Below are 22,603 nucleotides of genomic sequence, written 5' to 3'. Positions count from 1 at the left end.
GTCTAAGGGCCTCCAGTGTCCCATAGGCGTCGGAACTCATTCCACAAGAGGCATGGCCTCATCTTGGGGATGGTCGAGTTGAATACCAATTGAAGATATCTGTGCGGCGGCCGGCTGGGCCTCGCCGTCCACATTTATGAGATATTATAACCTGGAAGTTACTGCTTTGCAAGCAAAGGTTCTTTCAATATAATAAGTGTTAAGCACATAACTATAAGGGCAATGCATATATCTGGTCCTAATACATATTATATAAGGACTGGCCCTCTCTAGGCCCATTCCTTGGTTCCATATAGAAGGCTCAAGACGGGTTTGGCCTTTATTAGGACTCATAACTTTATTCTTATATGGGCCTCGGGACTTCTGCCCTGGGCTATAGAGGAACGAAGTTTTAAGCACGCACGGTGTTTCGAAAGGGGTTCCCATAGCATAAGCTGCTTGCGCAATACGAGAGACCTCTCAAAAGGGAACGTCTCTGTGACTAACGTAACCTAAGTTCCCTGAAAGAAGGGAACGAGTAGGGCTGGGTATTGTTAGGAATTTCACAATTCGATTCGATTTCGATTCTTGAGGCTTCGATTCAATTCGATTTCGATTCGATATTGATTTATTAGCTTCGATATCGATTCAATAATTAATAAATACACAAGTAATTAAGTACCTGAGTATATTTTTAAATAATGTGTGCAGTATTACCAATGTTTAAGAACAAATTGACCCCAGCATGTTTCCTGTCATGGTTTATTTAGCAGAACAAAATGTACATGTGTTGAATACAAACCACAACTGTAACAAACAGGTGCTTTATTAACACCTCTAAAGTGCATGTAACTGTAATAGAAAGTATATTTCTTTCTTCCAATACATTCAAGTTATAAAAAAAATGTAAACAGAAACACAAAATGTGCATACTCATAAAAAAATGCGCTTCTTGAGGCACACGCGCGCACATTTGCACACACGCAAGGACTTTTCCTCTCTGTCGTGCGCGCGCTACGCAGTTTGGAGCTCGCAAGCTCTAGATTTCGGGAGATTTGAACTAATTTGCGTAGCTACATCAGGGAGCCGCTATCAATATGCGGGAGACTCCCGGAGACTTATTGTTGTTCTTATTATCATTTAGGGGGGCTTAGGAACATTTTGGGGTAGCTTCAGCCCCCCTAAAATAGTCCTAACGACGTCCCTGGTTGGTGGTGCAGGCTTGAACGGAGTGCAGCTACTGTCCGTCATATTGCTGTTTTGGTAAAGCGCGTCTTGTACAATGCTGAACGCTCTCACTAGAGTGTTGCCCACAGCGCCGCCAATGGCCGGTTGGCTGAATCGATTCATAGGATTTGATGAATCGATATTGAATTGAGAAACAAATAATTGCAATGCATTGATGAATCGATATTTTTACCCAGCCCTAGGAATGAGTATTGCGTAACCCACCATGCTACTGTGCTTAGATCGGGGGATCGCTTCAGTCGATTTAACTTGGTTTTATGGCGAGAATGGGGCCTTATATAGCTATAAGCCACGCCCATTCTGGCAGGATATGACGCGTCAGTCCGCGAAGCTTAGTGTCTGCTGTGCAGCTGCAATGCATTTTAAAAATTTGGCTTCAATATTCTTGAGAAAAGGAGTTTTTCCACATAGCATAAGCTACTTACGCAATACTCGTTTCCTTCTCTCAGGGAACGGAGGTTACATTAGTAACCGAGACGATTCAATTACTTTATTTCAACAATATACATGATTTCTTAATATCACACATGCCATATGCTCTGCTGTTATTCACTACATGTAGAGCAGTGGCCATTTTTGAGCAAAAAAATCACAACCCCGTCACACTCAACCGTTCCATCTTTGCCACGAAGCGCACGAACATGCAAAAAAAAAAAAACACAACAAGCTCACGCTCGCATACACACACACATACGTCAAAAAAGCACACAAGTTATATGTTTTATTTTGATGACCTATTCAGTCATTTTATAATGTTCTAAAGTATACTACGTTACTGTTGTTTTTCCTGCAGTCGGGTTAATAAAACTGAGTTGCAATTGCAATTTATATCTGTTGTTTTTCTTGGTTACATAATGAAATACAGTGCTTATAGAAAATCTTACAGTGAATTTGAGTAAAAAACAATTATTTATATGTTAAGCTGTATTTGTCTCTTCAACCCCGTTACCATCTTCAACCCTGTTACCCTAGTCTCTACCCCGTCGCACCTACATTTTTATTAATTATTTTTTTACGTTATGAAAAAGTAATTTAAAGCAGCACTATGCAGGAATTCCGTTTTTGTCAAACAGCGACCCCTAGAGTCGCTTTAGAGTACTTGTATTTAACGTTACTGTCGTAAATACAACTCACGCAGAGCGTGACAGTCTATGATCTGCACTCACGGCCTCTCCACTTTATAATAATAAAGTAACCTACCGCGTTAGGCCGAAATGCCAGATGACATCAATAAAGTTACATCATGTACGTCGGATTATTTCATAACAATGTCCGTTATTATGATGTTGTTAGACATGATTATTGCAATTTATCATAATAGTTTGCAAATTGCGCTCATTTACACTATTGACAACGTGTAGGCTTATTTATGGCCTGATAATTATGTGAGATATTGACAACTGTTCTCATGATAATCAGTGTTGGGGAAAGTTACTTTTAAAAGTAATGCATTACAATATTGCGTTACTCCCCAAAAAAGTAACTAAGTACGTTACTTAGTTACTTTTTATGGAAAGTAATGCGTTACATTACTTTTGCGTTACTTTTTCTCACCTGCATCGGCTTGTTTGTTTGTTTTTTAATAACAGCTAAAACAATCTATTTTTGCCAATTGTTAAGGCCCTTTCACATCAAAAGTTAAATGAATAAGCCTAAGGCTGAAGGAAATGCATATTTACTACTGTACAGAGGAGAGCGCCGCTCAAACAAACCTTTCAGCTGCTGCTGTTCTTGATTAAATAACAATAGGATACAGGAGAAGGAAGTTCAACACTCTTATTTCTAAACCTAATCTAAAGTCATTTTTGCTTATTAGTATGGTTGAATTAGATCATTGTAGGTCAGCAGCAAAGACATTGGTTAATAAAGTGAGATTAAATACATAAAGTATATTTGTGTAATTTAACATAGTTAATTATAAAACTTTTGCACAAAATTCTGAGATTGCATTTGACTGTTTTTATTCATTTTGAGGAATACTGAATGTTTTTGTGCAAGTGAGATGAGTAAATGCATGTTCAGTGCAAATGCACACAACACCTCACTTTATTTCTCTCAACATGGGGACAGGAGAGCTGTCAGTCAATAAATGTGAAAAAGTAACTAGCGTTACTTATTTGAAAAAGTAACTCAGATATTTTGTTGTAAATTGAAAAAGTAATGCGTTACTTTACTAGTTACTTGAAAAAGTAATCTGATTACGTAACTCAAGTTACTTGTAATAAGTTACCCCCAACACTGATGATAATGGTAGGAATCAACTTTAACAGTGAAAGCCAGAGCGAGTAGGACTCTTGACCAGTTCCTCTCGCTGTCAGATTCTCGTTACCTTTTTCTAGACTCTTCCGACCGTGGTTTCTTCGTTTTTTTCTCCATTCTGAAAACGCAGGTCCGATATTTACTCGTGTCTGACTCCTTGCTCGGTCAGTCTGTCGTTTCCTCTTTCTCTGGTCCTCCGACAATCCTTTCCTAGCTTTCTGCTTCTTATATGCCAGTTTAGCCATGACGATAGTTGTGCTAGCCGTATCTGGATCGGGTCGTGTGTGCGTGTAATGTGTGCAGTGCCGTAAAGCAATTCGTTACATCGGTCGCGAGAGCTGAAATCACGCGATACTTCCTAACGCTGAGTCGCTGCGCCGGTCTAAAGTTACAAGTGCGGTTTTTCCACTCACAGACACCAGAGGGGGGCGAGATGACCACCATTCAACCCGAAAAGAGTCATATAACCATTCCAATAACTCTGAAGCTGTTCAGTTAAGCTATAAAGCTATAAAACTGCATAGTGCTGCTTTAATGTTTGTTGAACTCAGTCTGAAATGTTCAGAGCAATCATAAGAATACTGATTTTAGTTCAAATTCTGAACTTAAGCCACATCTTTGATCAAAAATTTGAGGTTGCTTTCACAAAAAGTGCCCATTTCAGGCTTTAGTATTAGCAGAAGTGTGAAATTATATGTACATTTTACATTTGCAATTACTGAATTAGTGTGAGGGACATCTGATTTATAGGAAAATGTTGATTTCATTACAAATATATTTTATAATCATATTCAGAGAGCTCCCATAGTGTCCATAGCGGGGTTGAAGACTAATAGTGCCCATATCTTAAAATAATTACCAATAATAATAGGGATTTGATGCCTGATGTGGGAAAATATGCTTTTCTGGAAGTTAAATATGTTGTGGAGTGTTCAGAAAAGTTACACATATTGGTAAAAAATCCAAAATTGTGTAAGTCCAAATCGTACTCTTTTGTGGAATGACTCAATTATTGACGTATATATTTTCTACCTGGCGTTCAAAACACGTAGTTTTGTGTTTTATATTGTGTAAGTTTCTGAGTAACTCACGTTATTACTGTCTTACTAACTTCTGCTGATCAGCTGTGGGCCACTTTACCTAAAACTGTCTCAATTCATATGCAGATTGTCTGTTGTTCTTATTATGTGTAAAGATAAAGCATGGAGCAAGATTTGTTTTACTATGGTATCAGTCATTCACGTCAATGCTTGGCTAATGTCTGCGCTGTTATTGATAGATTTCCCACATGTGCACCACAATAACACATGTTACAGTTTCCTGTAAATTGGAAATATACACATCGGTTTGTTGATGAACATACTCTTGTTAATGCTGATGATGAGAAATTACAGTTACAACATCTCATAATGTACCTCAAACTGAGTAGTGTATCACTGAGAAACTTCCTGCTGAAGTCGTCCTTACAATGGAGTTTCGGGTTGAATAACTAGTTCTTCCAATGTATCATCATCGGACTCGTGCTCTGGTTGATATGGTAAAATCGATGTACTTCCTTGAAAATAAACAGGCCTACAGCGTTACAAAACCATAATGATGACCCAGTATGTAATGCTTTACAATGAACTCTGTTATTAGAGATTATATGGCAATTATCAGTTCAATAAAATACCTGACTCACCTGTTGAGTAAGAAAATCACCAACTCCATGTCCTTTTTACAACATTTCAAATACCCCAGTAGACTTCTCCCCATCTCTGAAAAGCCAATGTTGATTCTTTTTTATTACAAGCTCTGTCGCGGTCTCTTTTAGGAGCAGAACCTCCTCTTTTTCGTTGTTTTTTGTTTGTTTTAAACGGGGGATTATCCAGAGGTTCGACATTTATCATGCTTTATGTCCCTTTCTCACTTGCTGTGACAACTAAACTACGCCATTCATACACCATACATGCATCGGAGCAACTTTTCTCATATTTACGGTAGGGGTGCATGAATATTTGAATTTTCGAATATTTGATAATTATTAGAAAAATAAAATAATATTCGAATTTTACTTTGTTGCTTTGCTGGCCGTACATTATAAATACCAAGCACTTACTCCCAGTTATAATTAAATCACTGGGTGGCACTGTTGTGCGTGTTCACAAGTTTGTATTTGATCACACAATGTCGTCTGCCTCGATCGCGAAGATTCAAATTACTTAAGCCTGATTCACACGGGACGATTTTAAAATTGTCTGCCAATTTTCCAAACCTGAGAGACCCCACACACGGCGATGAAAAAATCACGGGTCTAACAGTTTTGGTTGTACAGTGTGTGGTGCGCAGCCACACGGCAAAATCAACACATCACACACGAACCGATTTGACTCCCGAGCATTCCCAGGTCAGACGGAAAATCTCGCAAAATCCCTCGAGATCAAACGTGACTTCATAGGGGCCAAAAAAATCCAACATGTTGGATATCCCCGATTTGAGATCGGAGCGGTCCCGACGTCCTTCCGAGCAGACAAGACCTGTCTTAACACACCACACACGGCAGGAATATCTGATCATATTATTTTAAGATAATCGCAACATCCTTAAGATTGTCGGAAGGGGTAAATCGGGGCTAAAATCGGCCTAATTATTCTGAAACAGGCTTATTAGATGAAAATGATCATATTAAATGATATTACAAAATGCAATTACTTTTAATCAAATTAATGAATAAAACTTAGTAATCATAATATCCCCACCACAAAGAGAAATCGCATGAAATCCAAACAGCAGTCGAATGAGGAAAAACAGCTGCACTGCGTTCGTTCATTATTCTACTTCAAGTCAGCACAGCTCGAGCATGATAGTATTGTGTTTCTCAACATGAACATGAAACAATAAACACTATATATGCAGACAAGCCTCGCTCCCTGATGCCCGCAAATTAGTTCAAATCTCCCGAATCTGGAGCTCGGAAGAGAGGGAGAGAGTGAGAGACCTTCCGTGTGTGTGCAAATGTGCGTGTGTGCCTCATGAAGCGCATGAAACGCCACTCTGTTTTTGTTTCGTTCAAACATTATGGACCATGGCAAGCAGACTTTGGGACAAAAGGAGAACTAAAACAAGCATCAACATCAGCGTGGCGTTTTCGAGATGCCGAGAGCTCCATGTCCGTGATTAACTTCGAACTTAACAGAGACGCCAATCTTGAATGTAGGCTACTTTATTAGACAGGTGAGCAAATGTACATTAAACTAATCAATGTTATATAGCTCAACATGATGAAATGTTAGAATATGATCAGTATGTTATTCTCATGTTGATCTAGCTGCTAGTCTCATACAGACAAACTAACACATAGAATAACAATACCTATAACTTTCAACACACTCAAATGCAGTTTAGTGTGATTGTGTAGACAAAGTGAAACAGCGCTGCGTTACCTCACAAGTTTCATTCGTGTGTGAGTATTAATTTAGCACTTGCGGGTAGTTCGGTAGAATGAAATGTCCTTATTCCTTTATATCCACGGGACTCGTGTGTGGCGCTGATAACTGTCTCTCATTAGCAATCGTGACCTGCTTCATACCACAGTCATGTTAAAAACATCCATGTATTCACTCATCCATAAACATTATTAGATCCTTAAGCAAGACGACAAGTTCCAAAATTCCGCTTATGCGTCATCAACCTATGCCTTTGTTATTGGAAGAGGTTAGTGACCTCTAGCGGCGAAAAAACATTACATATTGAGGCTTTAAACGTAATTTAAATAAACAAGTATTTGGATATGTTTGTTTCGCACAACTGATAATTTATACAATTTGAAATGTTAAAATGTATTAATGTATGTTGAAATTAACATTAACCAAGAAATGAGCATTTAACCATTAGTTTGAATAATGAAGTTGTTCTATGGGCTTATGAGCAGTGTGAGTCTGGCAGATGTAGCAGATCAAAGTGAGAGTATTTTCAAAGCTCAGAGGCACTGGAGCAGAGGTCAGGGGCCCCGCTCTCCCTACTCCCACCATGTGGCTACATCTTGTGCTTATTCAAAGAAAAGTGAATGTAATGCATTCACTGATTCACTTTTTTTCTTGTTGTTTTCTGCTCCTTCTCTCTTGGCCACACTCTCCTCTCTTTGTCTTCTTCAGGCTTGTCCCGTTTTCTTCAGGATCCTGAGCCTCTGGTTGTGCCTGTAGGTGGCACTGCCCGGTTTGAGTGCTATGCAGATGGCTTGCCCACTCCAAGTATCACCTGGGAGAAGGACCAGGCACCTCTACCTGCACCTGCAGAACCTCTAGACCCATCCAGGTAATTTATCTTGGCATAAGTTTTGGAATGTATAATTCCCTTTTTGTCATACTTTATTCAAGTAGGACAATGTTTGCACTAAGGACCCCATGGCAAGCGCAAAGCTAGTCCAAGGGAGCTAATTTTTTTCTGCGATAATATCGTAATTGTTGTTTTAACGATATGCGATTTGACATTATCGAGTATAGCCTATCACTCACTCACAACCAGAGAGTGCATGCATACTCTACGTGATATAGTCTTGTAGATTAGACTAGTGCGGGTGCACATTTAGAGTGCACGCTTTTACTGTGTGATCTTTATTTATATAATTTAGTAATAAATATCACAAGATTGCAGTTTTTCTCCAAATATCAGCATGATAACAAATGTGATATGTGATATTTTATACAAGTTTAATTAACAAGAAGTTAATATTAAGTGACTTACATTTTAGACACCATATTGCCTGTTTTTGCTCTATTTCGCCAACGAAAATAGTTCAAAACAAAGCCACCCGACACACGGCGGTGTTTCCTTACTGAGTGAATTAGCTTTTTGAACGAATCAGTTTACTAGGATAGATTAAGATAGTCAAATGCTTCTTTCCTTGAATGAATCAGCCGTTTCAATGAATCGGTTGAATCTCAATGATTCGCTCATTAAAAGTGACTTGCTGCCACCTACTTATTTTTGTAATTACATTTGATTTATATTTATGAAATTGACATAATTATGCATGCATGTAATTAAGTAAAAAAAAAAAGCTTTATAAAGGTAAAAAGGCCCATATAAGGTAAAACTCCATTAAAACATATTGGGAAAATAATTTCTGTCACTGCTGTGAACTGACCACCACACAGAGTATGTCCACGACAGTCCTAAACCTGCCAAAGTACCAACACAATACAGCAAAATATCTTCTAATAATCGTTATCGAGAAAATCTCAAAAAATATTGAGATATCATTTTTTGTCAATATCGCACACCCCTACACTACTGGGGTCGGCAAGATTTTTTTATGGTGTGTTCCATTTATTTGATCAAAAACACAGTGAAATATCTATAAATGTCACTTGTCCAGCCTTATCTTAAAAGTACAATATTACCAGTTAGCTTTCTAGTGCTATAACTGAGAGGTAGTACTGATATTTCCTAGTCCTGTTTGGATTCATTTAAACAATATCCTAACAGATTATGGCCTGTGATAAAGTTAGAAGCTCCCCAGCTCCCCCAGTTAAATGTGTTGTCTATAGAGAATACTTCCTTGTGGTGTTTCCAGTGGTGAAAACTCTTTGGAAGAATTTCTTCATTCATTCATTCATCTTCCTCCGCTTATCCGGGGCCGGGTCGGGGGCAGCAGTCTGAGCAGAGAAGCCCAGACTTCCCTCTCCCTGGACACTTCCTCCAGCTCTTCCGGGGGGACACCGAGGCGTTCCCAGGCCAGCCGGGAGACAAAGTCTCTCCAGCGTGTCCTAGGTCTTCCCCGGGGTCTCCTCCCAGTGGGACGTGCCTGGAACACCTCCCCGGGAAGGCGTCCAGGAGGCATCCGGAACAGATGCCCGAGCCACCTCAGCTGACCCCTCTCGATGTGGAGGAGCAGCGGCTCTACTCTGAGCTCCTCCCGAGTGACCAAGCTTCTCACCCTATCTCTAAGGGATCGGCCAGCCACCCTGCGGAGAAAGCTCATTTCGGCCGCCTGTATCCGGGATCTTGTCCTTTCGGTCATGACCCAAAGCTCATGACCATAGGTGAGAGTAGGAACGTAGATTGACCGGTAAATCGAGAGCTTTGCCTTACGGCTCAGCTCCTTCTTCACCACAACAGACCGGTACATCGACCGCATTACTGCAGAAACTGCACCGATCCGTCTGTCAATCTCCCGTTCCATCCTTCCCTCACTCGTGAACAAAACCCCAAGATACTTAAACTCCTCCACTTGAGGAAGGATCTCTCCACCAACCTGAAGTGAGCAAGCCACCCTTTTCCGACTGAGGACCATGGCCTCGGATTTGGAGGTGCTGATTTTCATCCTAGCCGCTTCACACTCGGCTGCAAACCGTCCCAGTCCATGCTGAAGGTCCTGGTGTGAAGGGGCCAACACGACAACATCATCCGCAAAAAGCAGAGACAAAATCGCGTGGTCCCCAAACCTGACACCCTCCGGCCCCTGGCTGCGCCTAGAAATTCTGTCCATAAAAACTATGAACAGAACCGGCGACAAAGGGCAGCCCTGCCGGAGTCCAACATGCACCGGGAAGAAGTCTGACTTACTACCGGCAATGCGAACCAAGCTCCTGCTTCGGTCATACAGGGACCGGACAGCCCTTAGCAAAGGACCCCGGACCCCATACTCCCGCAGCACCCTCCACAGGCCGCAGCGAGGGACACAGTCGAATGCCTTCTCCAAATCCACAAAGCACATGTGGACTTGTTGGGCAAACTCCCATGAACCCTCCAGCACCCTGTAGAGAGTATAGAGCTGGTCCAGTGTTCCACGGCCTGGACGAAAACCGCACTGTTCCTCCTGAATCCGAGGTTCCACTATCGGCCGTATTCTCCTCTCCAGTACCCTGGCATAGACTTTCCCAGGGAGGCTGAGAAGTGTGATCCCCCTGTAGTTGGAACACACCCTCCGGTCCCCCTTCTTAAAAAGAGGGACCACCACCCCGGTCTGCCATCCCAGAGGCACTGTCCCCGACCGTCACGCGATGCTGCAGAGGCGTGTCAGCCAAGACAGCCCCACAACATCCAGAGACTTGAGGTACTCAGGGCGGATCTCATCTACCCCCTGTGCCTTGCCACCGAGGAGTTTCTTGACTACCTCAGTGACCTCAGCTAGGGTGATGGACGAGTCCACCTCTGAGCCCTCAGCCTCTGCTTCCTCAATAGAAGACGTGAAGGCGGGATTGAGGAGATCCTCAAAGTATTCCTTCCACCGTCCGACGACATCCCCAGTTGAGGTCAACAGCTGTCCACCTCCACTGTAAACAGCGTTGGTAGGGCATTGTTTCCCTCTCCTGAGGCGCCGGACAGTTTGCCAGAATCTCTTCGAGGCCGGCCGATAGTCCTTCTCCATGGCCTCACCGAACTCCTCCCAGGCCCGAGTTTTTGCCTCCACAACCACCCGGGCTGCAGTCCGCTTGGCCTGCCGGTACCTGTCAGCTGTCTCAGGAGTCCCACAAGCCAACCAGGCCCGATAGGACTCCTTCTTCAGCTTGACGGCATCCTTTACTTCCGGTGTCCACCACCGGGTTCGGGGATTGCCGCCTCGACAGGCACCGGAGACCTTACGGCCACAGCTCCGAGCAGCCGCTTCGACAATGGAGGTGGAGAACATGGTCCACTCAGACTCAATATCTCCAGCCTCCCTCGGGATCCGGTCGTGGCTCTGCCGGAGGTGGGAGTTGAAGATCTCTCTGACATGAGACTCGGTCAAACGTTCCCAGCAAACCCTTACAGTACGCTTGGGTCTGCCGAGTCTGTCCAGCCTCCTCCCCCGCCATCGTATCCAACTCACCACCAGGTGGTGATCAGTTGACAGCTCCGCTCCTCTCTTCACCCGAGTGTCCAAGACATACGGCCGCAGGTCAGATGAAACGACCACAAAGTCATCGACCTGCAACCTAGGGTGTCCTGGTGCCACGTGCACTGGTGGACACCCTTATGCTTGAATATGTCGTTCGTTATGGACAAACTGTAACTAGCACAGAAGTCCAATAACTGAACACCGCTCGGGTTCAGGTCGGGGGAGCCGTTCCTCCCAATCACGCCCCTCCAGGTGTCACTGTCGCTGCCCACGTGAGCGTTGAAGTCCCCCAGTAAAACGACGGAGTCCCCAGTCGGAGCACTTTCCAGCACTCCTCCCAGAGACCCCAAGAAGGCTGGGTACTCTGCACTGCCGTTTGGCCCGTAGGCACACACGACAGTGAGAGACCTATCCCCGACTCGTAGGCGCAGGGAAACGACCCTCTCGTTCACCGGGGTAAACTCCAACACATGGCGGCTGAGCTGGGGGGCTATAAGCAAACCCACACCAGCCCGTCGCCTCTCACCATGGGCAACTTCAGAGTGGTGAAGAGTCCATCCTCTCTCAAGGAGTGTGGTTCCAGAGCCCAAGCCATGCGTAGAGGTGATCCCGACTATCTCTAGTCGGAACCTCTCAACCTCACGCACCATCTCAGGCTCCTTCCCCGCCAGCGAGGTGATGTTCCACGTCCCTAAGGCTAGTTTCCGTGTCCAGGGATTGGGTCGTCGAGGTCCCCGCCTTCGACTGCCACCCGATCCTCTCTGCACCGGCCCCTTAGTCTCTTCCTGCAGGTGGTGAGCCCACGGGAAGGCGGTCCCACGTCACTCCTTCTGGCTGAGCCCGGCCGAACCCCATGGGGAGAGGCCCGGCCACTAGGCGCTCGCATACGAGCCCCAACCCCGGGCCTGGCTCCAGGGTGGGGCCCCGACTGCGCCATACCGGGCGACGTCACGGTCCTTGAATGTTTGTCCATCATAAGGGGGGTTTGAACCGCTCTTAGTCAGACTCGTCGCCTAGGACCTGTTTGCCTTGGGAGACCCTACCAGGGGCATATAGCCCCAGACAACATAGATCCTAGGGTCTAATTTCTTCTTTTTTTTAAATGTAATTGACTTAAGTACAAAATATCAAATAATATGTTTCACCTTGACATTCTTTTATTAAAAATAGTTGTGTTTTTTTTAGTGCTGGGCAACGATTGATCACATCCAAAATAAAAGTTTGTGTGTATATAATATATGAGTGTGCACTGTGTATAATAATTTTGTATATATAAATACACACACATGCATGTATACATTTAAGAAAAATGTTATTTATATATAAAATATTTATATAATATAAATTCTTTATAAATATATATTTTCAGTATATACATGAAAATATGTGTGTATTTATATTTACAAGACAATTATACACAGTACACACACATATATTATGTAAACACAAACTTTTATTTTGGATGCGATGAATCGCGATTACCAGTTCATCTCATAGGGTAGTCACAGTTGTTTAACACTTGAAAGTGTGTGTGTATGTTGCAGTTGCTTTTGAAATTTGTCAAGTTAGAGCTGGAAAGTCTGCACATGAGAAGCCCATCAGAGGTCAAAGAGTTGGGAATGGGCCCCATCAAAGAGGTGGGCATCAGAGGGAGGGAGGCAAAGGGTAGGGAACTGTTGCATCAAATGAAGTCCGGGTCATCGGTTTAAAGTATGTCATGTCATGTGATGAACGGAGGGCTTACTATAGCAGAGGCTGACAAATTTCTCATTCCCCCATCTGAAAAGGTCAATTACAGAATATTTAAGAAACTGCAAAGATTTTTTTGGTCTAGAAAATCTCTTACTGGCTATGCTGCACAGTAATCATGTAAAGGATTGGTAGTGTACTCTATTTTCCAAGTTGGCTCAAAAACGTATGGTGTCATATAATTCCTGTTCGATGTTTTTTTTTTTTAGGTTGATTTAATTTAACTGGATGTAGCTAGGTTTGCTGAATATACAGTCTAGATAGCATTGCATGTTACCTTGCAACTTTGAGTTTCCCAATACATTTTATAATTAAATATAATAATTTAATTTGCATTTAAATTTGGCTTACTGTATTGTGTGTTTCCTAGCTTGTGGAGATGTTAGTGGAAGGTCAAGAATAAAGTTCAAAACAGTATTGCAATGGTTTATTTTGCAGTATTGATATGGTTGGGATCACCAAATCGGTTGTGTTTCTACTAGTATAGGGGTCGACAAGCTGGCACGCAGAGGAATAATCACTAGCTTATGACAATAGCTAAAGAGGTGTATGTATTTAATTGAAATAAAGTCCCTCGAACTTGCTTACAGATCTACATTGAAATCATTCCTCATAGTCACACAGAGTGTTTTATTAAATTATGACCGTGAGATTATAACCTGCGTGTGTGCACAGATCTGACAAACCATTCGCAAGACCGTAGTTGCGCGCTTCAGATTATCCCTCAGCGTGCCATATGCTGCTGACCCCTGTCCAAATATTTAATTCCTTTTTAGTATTTTTATAATTAATATAATTAATCTGGCCTTGCATTGTAGCACATCATTTTGTGTTCTGCTCTTTTTTTATTAATTATTATTGCAGATTACTGCATGCTATATCTTAATAGGATATTTTCCATTTGCCAAACTCCTGATTTTATTGGATTGGCATAAAGGGCATTTAGCTACTGATTGTTAATTTTTGGTAAAAATTCAGGAGCAAAACATGGAATGTTTCAGAAAGCTGGTGAGATTTCATTATTTATTTTTAATTTGTATTCTCATTCTCTGCTGTTTCCTGATCCTCTTTCTCTCTTTTTTTGCACAGCAATATGTTTGAACTTGAGAGCAAGAGTGTTTTCTGTTTTATAATAAGAAACAGAAGCAACTCTTGCTCTCTTTCTATTACTCACATGTACACGTATAAGAAAGCACACAAAAATACTTGCACATAGAGAGATGTACTGTAGGTGTACAGCATACACTTGAAGCACACATTATCACTATACAAATAAATGTACATTTAAAATTGAATTATAATCACAGTCTCATGAGCAGTCTCTTTCAGACTGAGAATGATAATGTGCAATAAGCACATCCTGGTATCCTTGGGAAGCATTTCAGTTTTTAAAATCAATCTTTGATATCTTTTGTTTCACATGTAAATCAATTCACCACATATAGATATCCAGCCACATCATAATATTATTAGTATTATTGTGCATCAGGTTTTTTTTTGTACCTACTGTTTTGCCAATTGATTGTTTGGGTAAGATTGTTAGATAATTTATCCATTAATATAGATATTTTCAAGAGTTAAGGATTATGAAAAACAAATCAGAGTGAAAAGGAAAGACTTGAAATGTCAATTAAGGAGTATTTTATTAAAATGTCTCCTGATTGCATCATTGAGATATTTCATCATCTGCTGTCAGTTTCTGTTGAGGAATTCACTGAAGAATGTTTCTCTGCATATGACAGCAACTGTATCATGCATACCTGTCAACATTTGGGTACCAAAATACGGGAGACCTGAGGGGGTTGGATGGGTTGGGAGGGGGTTATGGGGGTGCTGGATGGCAAAGGCAGGCTAAATACACATTAATTGCTTAGATGTTAACATGAATAAATACATAATATTCAATAAAAATAAACATGAATAAGACTTATTTAGAATAAGACTTAGTTATCAAACAGTTTGCACTGCATAAATGTTAAATTATATATAGACTAATCCTTATTAAAGTTACAAAAGTTCTTTAGTCAAGAGCAGTGAGTGATTTTCTCTGTTACCTTTGTTCTTTGATTAACTTTAATGACTTACAGCATTATTGGGTGCTGTCACCCTTTAAAACGGACATTTTGGCATAATTGCGTGTGTTAGTGTTCGGTAAACTTCAAGCCGAAATAGAACTAGATTCTGGCGCTCAGTTTGTCTTGGCTTGAATGGTTTAAAAGCATTTGGAAGAATAAGAGCTCATCATATAATGTGATAACAGAAAAAATGGATGCTGCCTTAATTGCGTTAAATATTTTCCACTGAGTCTTCTCTTCCCATTTCTACCAGTGAAGTTTCTACTGGGTTGTGGGTTGCCAGGTTGAGCTCACAAATGGGTTGAAATTTGTATTGCACGAGTAGGATGGGTTTCATACAAGATCTGGCAACTGTACAACCTGGGAATAATATATTGATGTGATTATTAATATAACGACGTTTGGGCCATACAAATTACGGTAGTTTCACAATCGAAATAACAAAACGGGAGGGGGGGCAGGAGATGGGTGTGAAATGCGGGAGACTCCCGGGGTAAACGGGAGTGTTGACATCAAATTGAGTTTTATTTAAATTTTATTTATTGCTTTATTATTTTTAATGAATGGGACACTTGAAAAACAACAGGAAAGCACAGGCAGAGAGAAGGAGAACTGGAGTAAGTCATGACAGTAGCTGTGTTGTCGAAATGTCGAGAAGACACTGTTTTCAGCACTGCGAATACACTTTGCCTGCACTTCAGAAGAATAAGACCTCACACTGGAATTGATACAGAAAACCAGATGTATTTGTTCGATGTAAAATCATTTGTATCACTGAATCAAGCGCTAAGGAAGCCTCCGGAGCTGAAATTCAGATATGGTAATAGGCATTTGGGTTCCGACATGCACTGTAAGTGGTAGACCAATCACGACAGACTGGGCTGTCTGACCAATCAGAGCAGAGTAGCTCACAGAAAGGAGGGGCTTAGAAAGACTGAATCTTCGAATGAACCGTTTTCATCGTTTCTGATGAACGAGTCTTTGAGAAATGAGGTGATGTGCAATGTATAAAATGAGAAAACTGAATTGTTTTTTGACCTTGGATGCATGTAAACCTATTTTAGGAGACCTACAAAACAAAATTAGGAACATTTAAAATGTCATAATAGGGAACTTTAATACTTGTATTCAGTATGGAAGCATTAAATCGATCAAATGTGACAGTAAAGACTTTTAGATTGTTCCAAAAGATTTCTGTTTGAAATGCTGTTCTTTTGAACTTTTCTATTCATCAAAGAAACGTAAGAAAAAATCTATAACTGTTTCCAAAAAAATATTAAGCAGCACAACTGTTAAGGTTGTACGCACAGAAATGTACAGGACAGAAGTAGAAGTTCTAGTAGTCTTGATAAGTTTCTCAAGGCATTTTCACATTAGGTTTTTGGCCATCTTACAGCTTATTTTTCCTCTAGCAGTTTGGAATTACAATTGAGAACAAACTTGAAAAAGGATACAGATTTGGAGATGTGCTTCTGAGATCATTCCATTTGCATCAGATTCTTCCTTTTGTATCCATAAAAAAAGTGTCTTTTGTATTCACAGCCCCTCTCCATATTAATGAGAACACACTTGCACATTAGCCGTGCATTAATACACGCTGTCGTGTTCTGGCGGCTGCTGCAGTCACTCTCTCATTTACATCCCGAGCGCAGCTGAGCCGGTGCCGTGTCGCTGGAGGTGTAGCTCTGGTGCGGACGTGTCCTCACCTGAACTCTCACAGCCCCAATGAATTCTGAATACTAAAATGCACCCGGTTTCAACCTGCTTGCACTCACAGATGGACAAATTCACCTAACCTTAGTCTTTGTGGCCTTTCTGCCAGAGTGTCTTGCTCTTGGGAATAAGTCTACAAGATTAATGGTGTATAATATCGGTCCTGAATGAAAAGAGGATTTGAAAGCGGTCTCTTGGGGAGAAAGATGACTATAGAATTAATATTAGTGGTGCAACCTGACCTCGCTACTGCAAACAAAGAGAGAAAGAGAGAAAGACTTCTGTAGATACAAGCTGCCATTTTGGACTGTTCTCCTACATCTGTAGACTAAAATCTGTTTCTTCTACTTTTCTCTGCCCTTTATTTTTCCATTTTTCAGTATGGTTTGTGTATATTGCTGCTTTATATGTTGATCTGAGTTGACTGGCGCTTAGTGCTGGGATAAATAGCAGATTTCTAGCCTCCCAAAGCTTAAAAGAAGCTTCAATTTAGAATTAAACAAACCCACACATATTGACACACACATACAGTTGATTTAGAAATGCTAACTCTAGTCTCATTCTTTCTCTTACAGGTACATATCTCTTCCTAATGGGGTGCTGCAGATTTTAGGAGTCTCTAAAGAAGATGAAGGCTTGTACCGTTGCATGGCCTTCAACTCTGCCCGCAAGCGCTTCAGCCAAGATGCTTCTCTCACAGTTAGCCCAGGTATAATGCAAAAACCTGTTTCTAATTACCGCATCATAGATGGCTTTTCATTATTCGTGATCTGTTCACCTCACAGACTCTTGAGGCTCTATTCACCTCATCTCTCTGACTCACACGGTAATGGCCTTTTAGAGATTTAGAACTCTGGGAGAATTCATTAAACATTGGAATTATAGAGTTCCACTTAATAGTGCTAGTTGTAATGTTAGTTATAACTTAGTTTTTCTGCCCTCTCTTTGACCCTTGGAATGAAATAGTTTGTTTTTGTTGCATTGCCCTCCAAGTACACTGTAAGAAAAAAATCTGTAGAAAAACAGATAATGTTCTAGCACAAAATTACCAGTATGTTTTCCATTTAAGTTTACAGACATTTAAAACACAACACAATGCACTGCGTAATTCAGAATACGGGTAACACACTTCGATACGGAGAATTCCTGAATATTAAAGGGATAGTTCACCCAAAAATTAAATTTATTTCTTCTGCTGAACACAAAAGATGATGTTCTGAAGAATGTTGGTAACCAAACAGTTTTGTTCTTGTTGACTTGAGTTGCATATTTGTCCATACATTGGAAGTCCTTGGGAACCAACAGTGTTCTTCAGAATATCTTCGTTTGTGTTCCACAGAAGAAAGTAAGTAAGCTTTGACGACTACAAAGCTGCTATTGAAGCGTTTGTGGGCAGGTGTGATGACCATTATTTACAGATCAATGTAAAAAAAAAACTGAAGAGGTCATCATAGACCCCAGATTAGTGGGGGACAGGAGCTCTGTCGTGGTTCATGGTGAAGCTATTAAACAGGTTGCTTCTTATAAATATTTGGGGGTCCACATTATCAGTGAGCTTAAATGGCACACACATGTGTCATGTGTGTGCACAATGGTCCATCAGCACTTATATTTTCTACGGAGATTATGATTATTTAGAGTGTGCAGTAATATAATGTAAATGTTATATAAAGCAACGATAGAATCTGTTTGATATGGAATTATTGTTTGGTTCGGTTGTTTAACAGTAAAACTGAGAGCTCAAATAAATAACTTGGTGAGAGCGGCAGGGAACATAAAATGAACTCTTTACAGGATATTTTTGAGCTTTGCACCATCCAACAGGCCAACAAGATTGTATTAGACTCTTCACATGTATTGTATGCTGAGTATGCGCTGATGAACTCTATTCGGAGATACAGGGTTCCATTATGCAAATATAACCGATACAAATATAAATTTGTACCACTGTCTGTTAAACGAATGAATGAGCAATTGCAGAAGAAAGTTAAATAAAATGCAATATCTGGTATAACTGGCAGGAACTGAGGGTTGTGTTATGATATGTACTTTTTTATGATGTATGGTTTTAGGATTTGGAATGTTTGTTAATGTTGTATGTTACATGTGTTATGTATTGACGTTGCAGTAGTTCCCTAATCTAAAACAAATTTCTCCTAAGGGAGACAATAAATGCTACCTTGACCTTGACCTTGAAGTCATACAGGTTTAGAGGGACATGAGGGTGAGTAAATGTTGACAGAATTGTCATTTTGGGAGAACTATCCCTTTAACTGTACATCGGGCCGTATTTTTGAAGACTTTTCTTAGAGTGCCTTTTTGTATGGGAATGTGAAATTAACTTGTTGTTCCTTCACTGACAGTCTCTCTGCAAAAACTAGATTACATTGTGACAGCTTCACATCAATCTATGCCGAAAAGTGCAAAAAATATCAGACTGAAATGAAAACTTTAGAAGCATGGCAGTGACATTTTATTCTTATTTTACTTGTCGTTTTACTGTTTAGGCATGGTAATATCTATCCTATTTTCTCCAATTCCGCTTATTAAGTCTGATGTCACACATCACCGTTTCCGGGTCCAAACGCTCAATCAGATCCCAAAAGAAAACAACAAATGGTGTTAATGTACACTTACGCTGATCTGTAATACTTCCAAAATATCATGATCCTAATCTTTATCTCCATGACAAATAATATATCTCCAGACAGTGATTCATTTCTTCTGAATCGTTAAAATGTTGGTGTCCGGGATGCCATGAGCCCAGAGACGGGTTTTTTTTTTTTTTTTTTTTTTAAATCTTAGCTTATTATAGTGCTCATATATGTCTGTTGAGATAGTATTCTCACTTTAAACAGAGTGGAGGCTTGTACCCTAAAAGAGTATTTGTTAAGTCATGATTACTAAGTGTATTATTTTACCGTGATGAACAGGCCAGGTTTCTAAACACCATATGATCCTAATGTGTAAAAATGAGTGGTCATTTGTGTAAATTTATTCACCTTCCAGATGTCATACAAAAATGAAACTAGCTATTTTGCAGCTTAATTTAGATTATTGGACTGTTTTGTATGAAAATTAAAGTATATTTTCATAATACTCATATATTTTTTTAAATCATAAGAACATTGGAAATGTGTTTCCTCATGATCCCTTAAATTGTGAAACGTATCTGTTTTATGGTCATATTTGACTCTTCTTATTTTAGGTAAAGTCTCAATATTTGCAGTGGCCTTTATTGTGTGTGTGTGTGTGTGTGTGTGTGTGTGTGTGTGTGTGTGTGTGTGTGTGTGTGTGTGTGTGTGTGTGTGTGTGTGTGTGTGTGTGTGTGTGTGTGTGTGTGTGTGTGTGTGTGTGTTTTTTTTTAAGTCCCCTCTGCAGAGGTGGTCTGGGTTGCAGGCAGAATTGATTTCCTGCTGTCCTTAAGGCTGCTCGGCTGATGAAATGGAGTAGGCAAAAGGAGGGATGGAAAAGAGGAATGAGATGAGGAACAAAGACAGAGAAGGCTAGAGAGAATAAGAACTAAATGAAATAAAACAGAGTGTGGGAAGACGAGGGAGACGGATTGGTAATGCTATGAAGTCAGTACTTATATCTCCGTGCTGACTTTTGCTCATTTCCATTATGCTTCTGTGTTATCAGTCAGAGACATTAATGATTTTCTGTGTGTGTGTGTGTGTATGTGTTTCCATCTCACACGTTCATCTTTCAAGCCATCTTTCTAATTGTTCCACATTCATCTTACTGCTTCAGCTTCTACTCTCTGTGTTTGGAACACAATTAAATGTCTTGTGGAATGTGCCTGAGAGATAGAATGAGAGAAAGAGAGAAGGAGAGATTGAGGGAAAGAAAGAGAACAATACAATGAGGAGTAATAGAATGAGAGAAATAGAATGACAAAGACGAGGGGGTACAGTTAAGGTGTTTGAAATCATTGTTTTGTTGAAGTCATTTCAGTAGGAATTCACACAATCTGTAACTTCTTGTGAGGGCCAAAGATTTCCAAATCTTTTCAAATTTTGCTCTGAGTTCAAGTCAGTTGACTAACAGAAAGCTGCTTGTTTTGAAAGTGGCTTCTGTGTGAGCTGTTCTCAATAACATTGCTAAACTAGTAACAATGGACCTTTTAGAGATAAAATAGGACCATCCATTTTTTTTTTGGGCAATATGTATTAAAGTATGTCAGTATGCCAATCAAAAACTAATTCTTAGAAATGGACGTACTGCAACACTGGCTAAATATGTATTATCTGTATCATCCCAGTATGATATCTGTACCTTTATTTCACCATGGTGACCCTGTGTGTGTCTTTGTGTATGTAGACATCTTATGTAATGCTAATGGTCTTCAATGTTACATAAACACTTCAGTTGTTGTTCTTCGTGTTGTCTAACTTATGTGTTGTCTAACTTAAAGGGTTAGTTCACCCAAAATGTAATTATTTACTCACCCTCATGTCTTTTGCAAACCCTTAAGACCTTTGTTCATCTTCGGAACACAAATTAAGATATTTTTGATGAACTAACCCTTTAAGTTACTAACTTATCTATGAATATGTTGTTCTTTTTTTGCACATCTCTTTAGCTTTGCCAGTTTTTAATATTTATAGTCTTGCCAATAAAAAAATGTTGAATTGAATAACGAGAGAAAGACAGATTGAAAGAGAGCAATCTTCACCTTGAGGTAATAATAGTTTTGCTCTGTGAATGCAATGCATTTTTTGCCCCTGAGACCAGACAGCTCAAATACACAAAAACAGTCATTGTGAGAGTGTGTTTGATTCACGTTGAGATGCGAGGCAGTAGTTTGGCTCATCAGCATGATACTGCTAAGATACTGTATGTTTTGTTCTCACTTTATCTTGAAAGAGCTGTTTAGCAAACTTTTGCAGTTCTTCAAGCAGGTATTCATTGTCTGTAGTGGCCTGTTGTTCTCATTATCAGGTTGTTTTAAAAACAGGAGCATGTCCACTGTAAACTGCTTTTACTCGTTGCACCCTGTAGCCTCAGACAGAAATCTGACCCATTTTAAATCCCTGTGCTCTCATGCATATGTGATTGCTGCTGTATGTAATCAGAGGGATTCATTTATGACCGTCATACCGTATCCATAGCTGCACACTTATGTTTTACTTCATTATGATCTGTGGTTGTGTCTACTGAATTCATGCAGACTCTTCGTAGGCCACAGGAACAGGGCCTGTACCACTGAGTGTATAGTGTATATGTAGGAAAAAGAAAATTGGTGTCCTTAAAGGTTGGATTTTTCCTCATTTTTTTAATTAAGGCATTAAGATCAATTTCCAAAAAATGATTTTTTATTCCTCTTTTTAGGCAACTTTAGCATGGGTGTCCTAACTCATTCACATCACTATATATGATGTATATATATATATATATATATATATATATATATATATATATATATATATATATACACATACACAGCATAACACGCACATTCAAAGGTTTGGTGTCTAAGATATTTTTTAATGTTTTTGAAACATTTTGAAACATTTGAGTCTTTTATGCTGATTATCAAAATACAGTAAAACACTGTAATGGTGAAATATTAATAACATTTTAAATAACTGTTTCTATTTCAATATTTCAAAATATAATTTATTCCTGTAATTGCAAAGCTGATTTTTTTGCATCATTACTCCAGTCTTCAGTCACATGATTTTTCAGAAATCATTCTAATATGCTGATTTGGTGTTCAAGAAACGTTTCGTATTATTATTAGTTAAAAACAGTTGTGCTGCTTAATAATTTTTAT

At 40.1% G+C, this 22,603-nt stretch overlaps 1 protein-coding gene across 1 annotated transcript in view; it reads left to right on the top strand.

Annotated features, from left to right (window-relative positions):
• The window catches only part of igdcc4 (immunoglobulin superfamily, DCC subclass, member 4), a 106,817-nt gene that overhangs the window by 49,560 nt on the left and 34,654 nt on the right, over positions 1 to 22,603 (top strand). Inside the window, exons 3-4 of the mRNA XM_077228663.1 lie at positions 7,620 to 7,779; positions 17,400 to 17,533. Of these exons, the coding sequence (XP_077084778.1) occupies positions 7,620 to 7,779; positions 17,400 to 17,533 (294 nt within the window). The remainder of the gene's footprint in view (positions 1 to 7,619; positions 7,780 to 17,399; positions 17,534 to 22,603) is intronic.

The sequence above is a fragment of the Siphateles boraxobius genome, unplaced genomic scaffold (assembly GCF_051911475.1).
Source record: "Siphateles boraxobius isolate OS27281-9 unplaced genomic scaffold, OSU_SipBor_1 130, whole genome shotgun sequence".
Lineage (NCBI taxonomy): Eukaryota > Metazoa > Chordata > Actinopteri > Cypriniformes > Leuciscidae > Siphateles > Siphateles boraxobius.
This window is presented reverse-complemented; position numbering and strand designations above follow the sequence as displayed.